The sequence below is a fragment of the Ranitomeya variabilis genome, chromosome 7 (genome assembly GCF_051348905.1).
Source record: "Ranitomeya variabilis isolate aRanVar5 chromosome 7, aRanVar5.hap1, whole genome shotgun sequence".
Lineage (NCBI taxonomy): Eukaryota > Metazoa > Chordata > Amphibia > Anura > Dendrobatidae > Ranitomeya > Ranitomeya variabilis.
In genome coordinates, this window is record NC_135238.1 from 3,059,057 (window position 1) to 3,071,563 (window position 12,507).

General features: G+C 54.4%; 1 protein-coding gene across 1 annotated transcript in view; it reads right to left on the reverse strand.

Annotated features, from left to right (window-relative positions):
- Positions 1-1,193: 1,193 nt before the first annotated feature.
- PHGDH (phosphoglycerate dehydrogenase) overlaps positions 1,194-12,507 on the reverse strand; it is a 36,621-nt gene continuing 25,307 nt past the window's right edge. Inside the window, exons 11-12 of the mRNA XM_077273670.1 lie at positions 1,885-2,080; positions 1,194-1,399 (exon numbers count right to left, since the gene is read on the reverse strand). Of these exons, the coding sequence (XP_077129785.1) occupies positions 1,272-1,399; positions 1,885-2,080 (324 nt within the window). The 3' untranslated portion in view covers positions 1,194-1,271. The remainder of the gene's footprint in view (positions 1,400-1,884; positions 2,081-12,507) is intronic.

Here is a 12,507-nt window from a genome sequence, read left to right on the forward strand (position 1 = left end):
ATGGGGTCTATGGACTGTGTAGTCCTAGTATGGAGTCCTGTTATTAGTAGTATGTGGTCTGTGGACTGTGTAATCCCAGTATGGAGTCCTGTTATAAGTAGTATGGGGTCTATGGACTGTGTAGTCCCAGTATGGAGTCCTGTTATTAGTAGTATGAGGTCTATGGACTGTGTAATCCCAGTATGGAGTCCTGTTATAAGTAGTATGGGGTCTATGGACTGTGTAGTCCCAGTATGGAGTCCTGTTATTAGTAGTATGAGGTCTATGGACTGTGTAATCCCAGTATGGAGTCCTGTTCTGAGTAGTATGGGTCTATGGACTGTGTAGTCCCAATATGGAGTCCTGTTATTAGTAGTATGGGGTCTACGGACTGTGTAGTCCCAGTATGGAGTCCTGTTATTAGTAGTATGGGGTCTACGGACTGTGTAGTCCCAGTATGGAGTCCTGTTATTAGTAGTATGTGGTCTATGGACTGTGTAGTCCCAATATGGAGTCCTGTTATTAGTAGTATGGGGTCTACGGACTGTGTAGTCCCAGTATGGAGTCCTGTTATTAGTAGTATGGGGTCTATGGACTGTGTAGTCCCAGTATGGAGTCCTGTTATAAGTAGTATGGGGTCTATGGACTGTGTAGTCCTAGTATGGAGTCCTGTTATTAGTAGTATGTGGTCTATGGACTGTGTAGTCCCAGTATGGAGTCCTGTTATTAGTAGTATGGGGTCTATGGACTGTGAAGTCCCAGTATGGAGTCCTGTTATTAGTAGTATGAGGTCTATGGACTGTGTAATCCCAGTATGGAGTCCTGTTATAAGTAGTATGGGGTCTATGGACTGTGTAGTCCCAGTATGGAGTCCTGTTATTAGTAGTATGAGGTCTATGGACTGTGTAATCCCAGTATGGAGTCCTGTTCTGAGTAGTATGGGTCTATGGACTGTGTAGTTCCAGTATGTACTCTGTAATCCCAGAATGAAATATAACTGGGCATATCAGGCGATCATGGTCCAGACACGTTTGACTACATCTGTCAGGACTGGTCTCCAGAGAAGACCCATCTATTGTACATGGCGAGATGTCTACAGAACACAGTCTATCCATAGGGGCTGGAAACCTCCCATCTTGCTGTCCATCTGAAACATCGCACAGCTTTCCGGAACCACCAAGCATTCTAGTACGATAATGGACACGAGAGTGAGATAAACTAGAAGGTTTGTATTTAGGCGAGGTCCGAGACAGCAAAATGTTAGTGACTAAGAGAGGACTTCAGGCAGGCAGTCAAAGAGTGATCTGCAGGCAGGACCCCAGGGTCGACACATCTGGGAGAGGAGCAGAGATTCCCGCCACGCTGTGTCCGCCCGCCACGTGGAACGTCTGGAGCTGGATATTGGCGGCAGCAAGAACTTCTGGAATATAAGAGAAGAGGGTGAGGACAGAAACGAGGACTAAGAGTCCCCAATGAGGAATGGGGACTGGCCATGGCATCACGCCGGCTCAGTGACTAGCGCAGCGCACTGGCATGCACCATTTTGCAGCGCTGGGGTCCTGAGATGAAATCCCGCCAAGGACAATATCTGCACAGAGTCTGTATGTTCTCCCAGGGTTTCCTCTGGTTTCCTTCCACAACCCAGGAACAGACTGATGTGTGGATTGTGAGCCATGAGGGGGACAGCAATGATGAGGTCTATAAAGCGCTGTGGTATATGTTGGCGCTATGTAACCAGATGAAATAATAAAGAGGAGACTGGACACACCCAAACATCCCAAAAACGGTCAACTTATAAGTGGCCCAACCAATTACCATACTGACGGTTTTCAGGAAATGCTGGTGGAGACTGTCTGTATGATGAGGGAATAGACCAGGTACCACAAATGACCGAGTGTTACTCACCTACAAGGTTCGGGAGCTCCGTCTCGCCCATCCACACCAGTAATGTTCCAGTCAGTGACACCGGACTTCTAAAGTGAGAGGGTCCAACCTGAATCAGGCAGGGGACATCACCAGTCAATCCCCCAACTAAACGCACTCCTGCTCCCGACACTTCCAATCTTGTGTCTGCCAAGTCCCCGGAATATTGAGAAGTCACCTGAAAGAGAATGCAGTGTGAGGATGGCGGCTGAGCGACCATGGAGGGGTATATCAAGGTTATTCTGGAGTCTGAGCCATATATCCTGAGGACACTATACCGCCGGACCCAACATACTGATGATGGCGGCTGAGCGACCATGGAGGGGTATCAAGGTTATTGTGGAGTCTGAGCCATATATCCTGAGGACACTATACCACCGGACCCAACATACTGATGATGGCGGCTGAGCGACCATCGGGGGGGTATCTAGGTTATTCTGGAGTCTGAGCCATATATCCTGAGGACACTATACCACCGGACCCAACATACTGATGATGGCGGCTGAGGGACCATGGAGGGGTATCAAGGTTATTCTAGAGTCTGAGCCATATATCCTGAGGAGACTATACCGCCGGACCCAACATACTGATGATGGCGGCTGAGCAACCATGGAGGGGTATCAAGGTTATTCTAGAGTCTGAGCCATATATCCTGAGGAGACTATACCGCCGGACCCAACATACTGATGATGGCGGCTGAGCGACCATGGAGGGGTATCAAGGTTATTCTGGAGTCTGGGCCATTTATCCTGAGGACACTATACTGCCGGACCCAACATACTGATGATGGCGGCTGAGCGACCATGGAGGGGTATCAAGGTCATTCTGGAGTCTGAGCCATATATCCTGAGGACACTATACCGCCGGACCCAACATACTGATGATGGCGGCTGAGCAACCATGGAGGGGTATCTAGGTAATTCTGGAGTCTGAGCCACATATCCTGAGGAGACTATACCGCTGGACCCAACATACTGATGATGGCGGCTGAGCAACCATGGAGGGGTATCTAGGTTATTGTGGAGTCTGAGCCATATATCCTGAGGACACTATACCACCGGACCCAACATACTGATGATGGCGGCTGAGCAACCATGGAGGGGTATCAAGGTTATTGTGGAGTCTGAGCCATATATCCTGAGGACACTATACCACCGGACCCAACATACTGATGATGGCGGCTGAGCAACCATGGAGGGGTATCTAGGTTATTGTGGAGTCTGAGCCATATATCCTGAGGACACTATACCGCCGGACCCAACATACTGATGATGGCGGCTGAGCGACCATGGAGGGGTATCAAGGTTATTCTGGAGTCTGAGCCATATATCCTGAGGACACTATACCGCCGGACCCAACATACTGATTGTGATGAGGGAACAGCCGCCATCTTGGACGGGCATACTAACACAGATTGGCGTGACTCCATTTTGTCTCCTGGTCACAGGTCTGCAGAGAGGAGTGCTCCTGGCCCCCACCTTTTCTAATGAACATAGTGCCTATTAGTATGGTAATCGGCTGAGCTCAGAGGAGATTGCAGAAGGTACTTCAAAGCTCAGTTAGGAAGCCACACCAGCAGGGGGCTTGGAAATGCTCAAGGGCTTAATTAAAGCACGCATGTCAAGGGGCCCCTGGATACACATCTAGTATGGTCGTCCAGCCGAACCGTCTCTGACATGGAATCGTGAATTATGGACGCATCGTCCGAGGTAGCGGCTCATAAAAAATATTCCCCTCGTCCTAAAGAAATGGTGCATCTAATGGTGCGACTCCTGTATCCGTGGGAGGTCTGAAACCCGAGATATAGAGATCAGCCTCCCACAGGGACCGAATGGGTCCAGGTTTGATCCCAGTACGACCAGCAGAACAAACCACAGGCGCTGGTACTGCCCGTGTGCTGATCCGATCATCCTGAGAGCAGTTATCCCATTTATTAGATATTGGAACAAATATCGCAGGGAGGCAGAGGGGTGGAGATTGCTAAGCCCACCCAGCTACAGGGGGAGGGACACGGCAGGGTTAAGAGCTGGACCATGTGGAGAGTGGGACACACAGAAGATGAACAGCTAAGAAACAGGGCACACGCCAGCCAGAGGGGGGCAAGCACACGCTTTCTGGGGGCTGCCCGGCAACTAAAGTTTGGACCTGCGGAACGCTGCGCCCCCCGGCTTCCACAAGCGACCTCTAACCTGGTAAAGTGACCTCCAGCTTTATACCTTAAGCCTTGTATCATTGTTGTTGTATTGTACTCTGACTGTAACTCTTGATATATTGTGATTGTATATTTCTTGTAATTACCTAGTGCGCCCTTAAGGCAATTAAATCATAAATTAATTTTGGGCTGATCCTTTTACTCTGATTGCGAATCTTAGAATACCCAGTGTGGGTAACAGGGCAGTCATTCCGGCGGCCATTTGCTCTAGGTGCAGTTCCAGTACTGACCTGAGAGACAAAGGGGGCGCCGGTGAGCTGTGCCTGTGTAGTGACGTCACGGATTGGTGACGTGGAAGGAACGGGGCTTCCTTCACAGTGGTGGCAGCGTACGTGGGATCAGAGTAATAGTGTGCGTGGGACCCCTACTCCCAGACACTAAAGACTACCAGTGGTAACTTTCGCTGCTGGGGTCTTAAGGTCAGCCCAGCACTAGACGGTCAGAGTGTAAATATAATAAGTTGTGTGCAAGGTCAGGGTTACAGCTGTGTCAGTAACCAGAGGTTCCAAAGATGGCAGAGGGCACCAGGAGTGCAGTGAGGGCGCAGGCCAGTGCTATGGTCGATGAGGAGGTGGTGGTGGACTTTACTGTTCAAGGCGAGGGGGAGCTCAGCCCAGACTCCCCAAGGAGCCAGCCACCCGTGCTTAGTCCGGCAAGGGACTACCCACCACCTACCCGCCCCAGCCTGTCCACATCAGAGGCCCTTGTTGCAGCGGCAGTGGCACGTCTCGAGGCGGGTAATGAAGACGCCTATATGAGACTCATGGCAGCTGCAGAGAAGGCAGCGGAGGCCGAGCGTGCAGAACGCCGTGAAGCGGCGGAGCAAGAGCGTGCAGAACGCCGTGAGGCAGCGGAGCGGGCCGAGAAAGCTGCAGAGCGGGCAGAGAAAGCTGCAGAGCGGGCAGCGGAGCAAGCGGCGGCAGAGAGAGCAGCGGAGCGCCAGCACCGACTGGAGATGGCTCAACACGGGCTCCCGCTGGACGCCCCAGCACCACCAGAGTCCAGGGTTTCCAAAGTCCGGGCCGAGGACTTCCCTCTGCTTGAGAAGGATGGAGACCTGGATTCCTTCTTGCTGGCCTTTGAAAGGACCTGCCTTCAACACCATCTGGCCCCGGATCAGTGGGCAAGATACCTGACCCCCCGTTTGAGGGGTAAGTCCCTGGAAGTTTTGGGGGACTTACCTGCCGGGGCGGAGCAGGACTACAGCAGCATCAAGCGGGCCCTGATCCAGCACTACAACCTCACCCCGGAGTCCTACCGCAAGAAGTTCCGGAGCCTGCAGCGGGGCCCAAAGGACACCTGGACCGACCACATGCGGGCGTTGCTGAGAGCTGCAGAGCACTGGACCTCGGGTCTAGTGCTCACCACCCGTCAGGAGGTCCAGGAACTGTTCGTCACGGAGCAGTTCTTGTGGAACTGCCCAGAGGACCTCCAGCAGTTCCTCCGTGACCGGAAACCAAAGGGGGCTTCTGCTACAGCCGCCCTGGCAGATGAGTATGCCAATAACAGGGCGCCTGAGCCGAAGAAGCCTGCCAGCAGCACCTGGAGAGGGGGTAAGCCCAATCCTGCCCCTGTTTCCCCAGCCCCCAGAGTGCAAGGGGTGTACCCCCCTGCTGCCCTCTCCAGGCCAGGCACCGAACCCAGACGTTGCCATCACTGCAACCAGCTGGGACACTTCAAGTCTGCATGTCCCCTGCGTCTTAAGGCCCCATCCCTGTCCCCGAAACCGTCCACTGTTTTATGTGTGGGAGGGGGTGGTGGGAGGTCCCTGGACAATTACCAACCCGTCACTATCGGCCGCACAGCGGTCATGGGACTGCGGGACACAGGCGCTGAACGAACCCTGGTACGTCCTGAGGTGGTGTCCCCTCAAGACTTGGTACCGGGGAAAACCCTTTCCGTCTCCGGAATTGGAGGCGTGGAACCGGCGCTGCCTGTCGCCAAGGTGTTTTTGGACTGGGGCGCCGGGAGGGGAGTGCGGGAGGTGGGAGTAACGTCAAATATTCCTGCCAATGTATTACTTGGGACCGATTTGGGGCGGATAGTGTCTCAGTATGTGGCCACTGAACCCCCAAGTTGGGCTCCCCAAGAATGTCATGACTCTACTGTGAATGTTGATGTGTTGAATGTGCCTCCAACAGTGGAGGAGGGATTGAAACCTGAGGGTAATCCATACACTGACACCACACACACAGGGCACACAGGGAGGACAGGTGAGGAGACTGTAGGGGAGAGCTCAGAGGTGGAGGGAGGGGCTGCTACAGGAAGTGTAGGGCCCCTAAGTGAATCCAGCCTGCTGAGCCTAGGGCCCCTGCAGGAAGAGGAACAGGCCATGGGGGGAGGAGGCGTCCCAGGAGAGGAGCCACCAGGTAAGACCCCAGGGCAGGAGTTCCCCACACCCGGGATGTCAGGAGGGCAGGGAAGTCTGCCTGACCCGGCGACTTGTTCAGGAGCCGGGGGGAAGCAGGCGCTACCCATGGGCACAGCGGTCGTGGCCGCTGTCACCAGGAGTGGGAGCGCCGGAGCCCAAGGAGCCTTGCAGAGGTCCGACGGCTTCCCCCTCTCTGACCAAGTGGCTGCCGAGTCAGACAGCGGCCAGGAGACAGATCCCGGGGAGCTGACAGCGGATGTGGCAGTGTCGTCCATTCTCGCCACATCAAGTCAGGGATTTCAGGCAGCGTTGGAAGCTGACGCTAGCCTGAAAGCTCTCAAGGAGCAGGCGGCACAGCCTCCTGGGGAGTCAGACCGCGAGCGGTTGGTCTGGGACCAGGGACGGCTGTACCGGGTATCGGTCCAGCAGGGTTCACCGGAGGCGTGGCCCAGGGACCGACAGTTAGTGGTACCCTATCCGTTCAGGGCGGAATTGTTGCGGATAGCACACGAGATTCCCATGGCCGGACACCTAGGGATCGCTAAAACCAGGGCCAGGCTAGCGCAGCATTTCTACTGGCCTGGAATGAGGACCGAGGTAATTGCCTACTGCCGTTCGTGTGACACCTGTCAGAGGGTGGGGAAGGCGGGGCGGCGCCCCAAAGCCCCACTGGTAACTCTGCCCATCATTGAAGAGCCTTTCTCGAGGGTGGCTGTGGATCTCATTGGACCTCTGTCCACTCCCAGTCGCTCCGGGAAATGCTTCATATTAACGGTAGTGGACTATGCCACTCGGTACCCGGAGGCGGTTGCTTTGTCATCCATTCGGGCTGACAAAGTGGCCACTGCCTTACTGGAGATCTTCTCCAGAGTGGGGTTTCCCCAGGAAATGCTCACCGACCGAGGGACCCAGTTCATGTCACAGCTGATGGAGTCTCTCTGTAAGCAGATCCAGGTGCAACATCTGGTAGCCAGCCCGTATCACCCACAGACCAATGGCCTGTGTGAGCGGTTCAACGGCACCTTAAAGCAGATGCTTAAGATGTTGGTCGACTCCCACGGGAGAGATTGGGAGCGGTATCTCCCACACCTTCTATTTGCCTACCGGGAGGTTCCACAGGCCTCAACGGGGTTCTCCCCCTTTGAGCTCCTGTACGGGCGACGTGTACGGGGGCCCCTTGCTCTGGTGAAGGAAGCGTGGGAAGGAGATTTGGCCACCCCTGGAGTGTCGGCCATTGAGTATGTTGTGCGCTTCCGGGACAGAATGACGGCCTTGACACGGCTGGTGCATGACAATATGGCCCAGGCCCAAGCTGACCAGAAGCGGTGGTACGACCAGAATGCTTGTGAGAGGACCTACCAGGTGGGTCAAAAGGTGTGGGTACTGGTCCCCGTCCCACAAAACAAGCTTCAGGCAGCCTGGGAAGGTCCATACCTCGTGCACCAGCAGCTCAACGCCGTCACCTATCTGGTCACCCTGGACCACGCCCGTGGAAGGAGAAAGGCCTTCCACGTGAACATGATGAAGGCACATCATGAGCGGGAGGCTTGTGCCCACCCAGTGTGCAACCTCCCGGAGGAAGGGGAGGTAGAAACCCTCCTGGATCTGCTCACCCAAGCCAAGGCGGGTGGATCCATCGAGGATGTGGGGGTTGGCCACCAGCTCTCGGAGGACCAACGTTCCCAGCTGGGGGTCACCCTACACCCCTTTCGGGAGCTGTTCAGCAGCCTGCCCGGAAGGACTGAGGCAGCCGTCCATGATGTGGACACCGGCAATCACCCCCCGATCCGGCGTTCAGCATATCGGGTCTCTCTCGAGGTGCAGCAGCACATGCGCCAAGAGATAGACGAGATGCTGAAGCTGGGGGTGATCCAAGCATCTAACAGCGCGTGGGCTTCGCCGGTAGTCCTTGTCCCAAAAAAGGACCGAACTACGCGGTTCTGCGTGGACTACCGGGGGCTCAACGCTGTGACGGTCACCGATGCGTACCCAATGCCGCGCATCGATGACCTGCTCGATCAACTGGCCGGGGCCAAGTACCTGACCATCATGGATCTGAGCCGGGGATATTGGCAGATTCCCCTGACCCCTAAGGCCCGGGATCGCTCTGCCTTTATCACCCCATTTGGACTGTACGAGTCCACGGTGATGCCCTTCGGCATGAAGAATGCCCCTGCCACTTTTCAGCGGATGGTCAACACGCTGCTCAAGGGACTGGAAGGGTATGCGACCGCGTACCTGGATGACATTGCCATCTTCAGTCCCACCTGGGAGGATCACCTACAGCACCTGGCGCAGGTGTTGGGGAGGATCCAGAGGGCAGGGTTGACCATTAAGCCGGAAAAGTGCCAGGTGGGTATGAGTGAGGTCCAGTACCTGGGACATCGGGTAGGTGGGGGAGCTCTGAAGCCAGAGCCCGGGAAGGTGGATGCCATCACCTCCTGGCCCTCCCCCAGGACCAAGAAGCAGGTGATGTCCTTCTTGGGGACTGCCGGGTACTATAGGAGGTTTGTTCCACACTATAGCACCCTGGCCAAGCCCCTGACGGACCTCACCAAGAAGAAGCTGCCCGTCGCAGTCGACTGGACAGTCGCCTGTGAGACAGCTTTCCAGGCGCTCAAAACCGCCTTGTCTAGCTCTCCTGTACTACAGGCAGCCGACTTCACGCGGCCGTTCGTAGTACAGACCGACGCCAGTGACTTTGGCCTCGGTGCTGTGCTCAGCCAGGTCGACACTACGGGACATGAACACCCCGTTTTGTACCTGAGCCGGAAGCTCCTGCCGAGGGAAGTGGCCTATTCCACGATGGAGAAGGAATGTCTGGCAATTGTATGGGCCCTGCAGCGTCTGCAGCCGTACTTGTACGGACGCCACTTCACCGTGGAAACAGACCACAACCCCCTCAGCTGGTTACACTCGGTCTCTGGGACGAATGGGAGGTTGCTACGCTGGAGCCTGGCTCTCCAGCAGTATCACTTCAGCATTCGCCACAGAAGCGGCAGAGACCATGGTAACGCTGATGGGTTGTCCCGGCAAGGAGAAGGTGCGGAAGGGCGCATGGGGGAACACAGGAATGTGATGCCCCCTAGCGCCCTCTAAAGCAGGGAGGTGTGATGAGGGAACAGCCGCCATCTTGGACGGGCATACTAACACAGATTGGCGTGACTCCATTTTGTCTCCTGGTCACAGGTCTGCAGAGAGGAGTGCTCCTGGCCCCCACCTTTTCTAATGAACATAGTGCCTATTAGTATGGTAATCGGCTGAGCTCAGAGGAGATTGCAGAAGGTACTTCAAAGCTCAGTTAGGAAGCCACACCAGCAGGGGGCTTGGAAATGCTCAAGGGCTTAATTAAAGCACGCATGTCAAGGGGCCCCTGGATACACATCTAGTATGGTCGTCCAGCCGAACCGTCTCTGACATGGAATCGTGAATTATGGACGCATCGTCCGAGGTAGCGGCTCATAAAAAATATTCCCCTCGTCCTAAAGAAATGGTGCATCTAATGGTGCGACTCCTGTATCCGTGGGAGGTCTGAAACCCGAGATATAGAGATCAGCCTCCCACAGGGACCGAATGGGTCCAGGTTTGATCCCAGTACGACCAGCAGAACAAACCACAGGCGCTGGTACTGCCCGTGTGCTGATCCGATCATCCTGAGAGCAGTTATCCCATTTATTAGATATTGGAACAAATATCGCAGGGAGGCAGAGGGGTGGAGATTGCTAAGCCCACCCAGCTACAGGGGGAGGGACACGGCAGGGTTAAGAGCTGGACCATGTGGAGAGTGGGACACACAGAAGATGAACAGCTAAGAAACAGGGCACACGCCAGCCAGAGGGGGGCAAGCACACGCTTTCTGGGGGCTGCCCGGCAACTAAAGTTTGGACCTGCGGAACGCTGCGCCCCCCGGCTTCCACAAGCGACCTCTAACCTGGTAAAGTGACCTCCAGCTTTATACCTTAAGCCTTGTATCATTGTTGTTGTATTGTACTCTGACTGTAACTCTTGATATATTGTGATTGTATATTTCTTGTAATTACCTAGTGCGCCCTTAAGGCAATTAAATCATAAATTAATTTTGGGCTGATCCTTTTACTCTGATTGCGAATCTTAGAATACCCAGTGTGGGTAACAGGGCAGTCATTCCGGCGGCCATTTGCTCTAGGTGCAGTTCCAGTACTGACCTGAGAGACAAAGGGGGCGCCGGTGAGCTGTGCCTGTGTAGTGACGTCACGGATTGGTGACGTGGAAGGAACGGGGCTTCCTTCACACTGATGATGGCGGCTGAGGGACCATGGAGGGGTATCTAGGTTATTGTGGAGTCTGAGCCATATATCCTGAGGACACTATACCGCCGGACCCAACATACTGATGATGGCGGCTGAGCGACCATGGAGGGGTATCAAGGTAATTCTGGAGTCTGAGCCATATATCCTGAGGACACTATACCGCCGGACCCAACATACTGATGATGGCGGCTGAGCGACCATGGAGGGGTATCAAGGTTATTCTGGAGTCTGAGCCATATATCCTGAGAACACTATACCGCCGGACCCAACATACTGATGATGGCGGCTGAGCGACCATGGAGGGGTATCAAGGTAATTCTGGAGTCTGAGCCATATATCCTGAGAACACTATACCGCCGGACCCAACATACTGATGATGGCGGCTGAGGGACCATGGAGGGGTATCTAGGTTATTCTGGAGTCTGAGCCATATATCCTGAGGACACTATACCGCCGGACCCAACATACTGATGATGGCGGCTGAGCGACCATGGAGGGGTATCAAGGTTATTCTAGAGTCTGAGCCATTTATCCTGAGGACACTATACTGCCGGACCCAACATACTGATGATGGCGGCTGAGCGACCATGGAGGGGTATCAAGGTTATTCTAGAGTCTGAGCCATTTATCCTGAGGACACTATACCGCCGGACCCAACATACTGATGATGGCGGCTGAGCGACCATGGAGGGGTATCCAGGTTATTCTGGAGTCTGAGCCATATATCCTGAGGACACTATACTGCCGGACCCAACATACTGATGATGGCGGCTGAGCGACCATGGAGGGGTATCCAGGTTATTCTGGAGTCTGAGCCATTTATCCTGAAGACACTATACTGCCGGACCCAACATACTGATGATGGCGGCTGAGGGACCATGGAGGGGTATCAAGGTCATTCTGGAGTCTGAGCCATATATCCTGAGGAGACTATACTACCGGACCCAACATACTGATGATGGCGGCTGAGCAACCATGGAGGGGTATCAAGGTTATTCTGGAGTCTGAGCCATATATCCTGAGGACACTATACCGCCGGACCCAACATACTGATGATGGCGGCTGAGCGACCATGGAGGGGTATCAAGGTCATTCTGGAGTCTGAGCCATTTATCCTGAGGAGACTATACTGCCGGACCCAACATACTGATGATGGCGGCTGAGCGACCATGGAGGGGTATATCAAGGTAATTCTGGAGTCTGAGCCATATATCCTGAGGAGACTATACTACCGGACCCAACATACTGATGATGGCGGCTGAGCGACCATGGAGGGGTATCAAGGTTATTCTGGAGTCTGAGCCATATATCCTGAGGAGACTATACCGCCGGACCCAACATACTGATGATGGCGGCTGAGCGACCATGGAGGGGTATCAAGGTTATTCTGGAGTCTGGGCCATTTATCCTGAGGACACTATACTGCCGGACCCAACATACTGATGATGGCGGCTGAGCGACCATGGAGGGGGGGGGGGTATTGAGGTTATTCTGGAGTCTGAGCCATATATCCTGAGAACACTATACCGCCGGACCCAACATACTGATGATGGCGGCTGAGCGACCATGGAGGGGTATCAAGGTTATTCTGGAGTCTGAGCCATATATCCTGAGGACACTATACTGCCGGACCCAACATACTGATGATGGCGGCTGAGGGACCATGGAGGGGTATCAAGGTTATTCTGGAGTCTGAGCCATATATCCTGAGGACACTATACTGCCGGACCCAA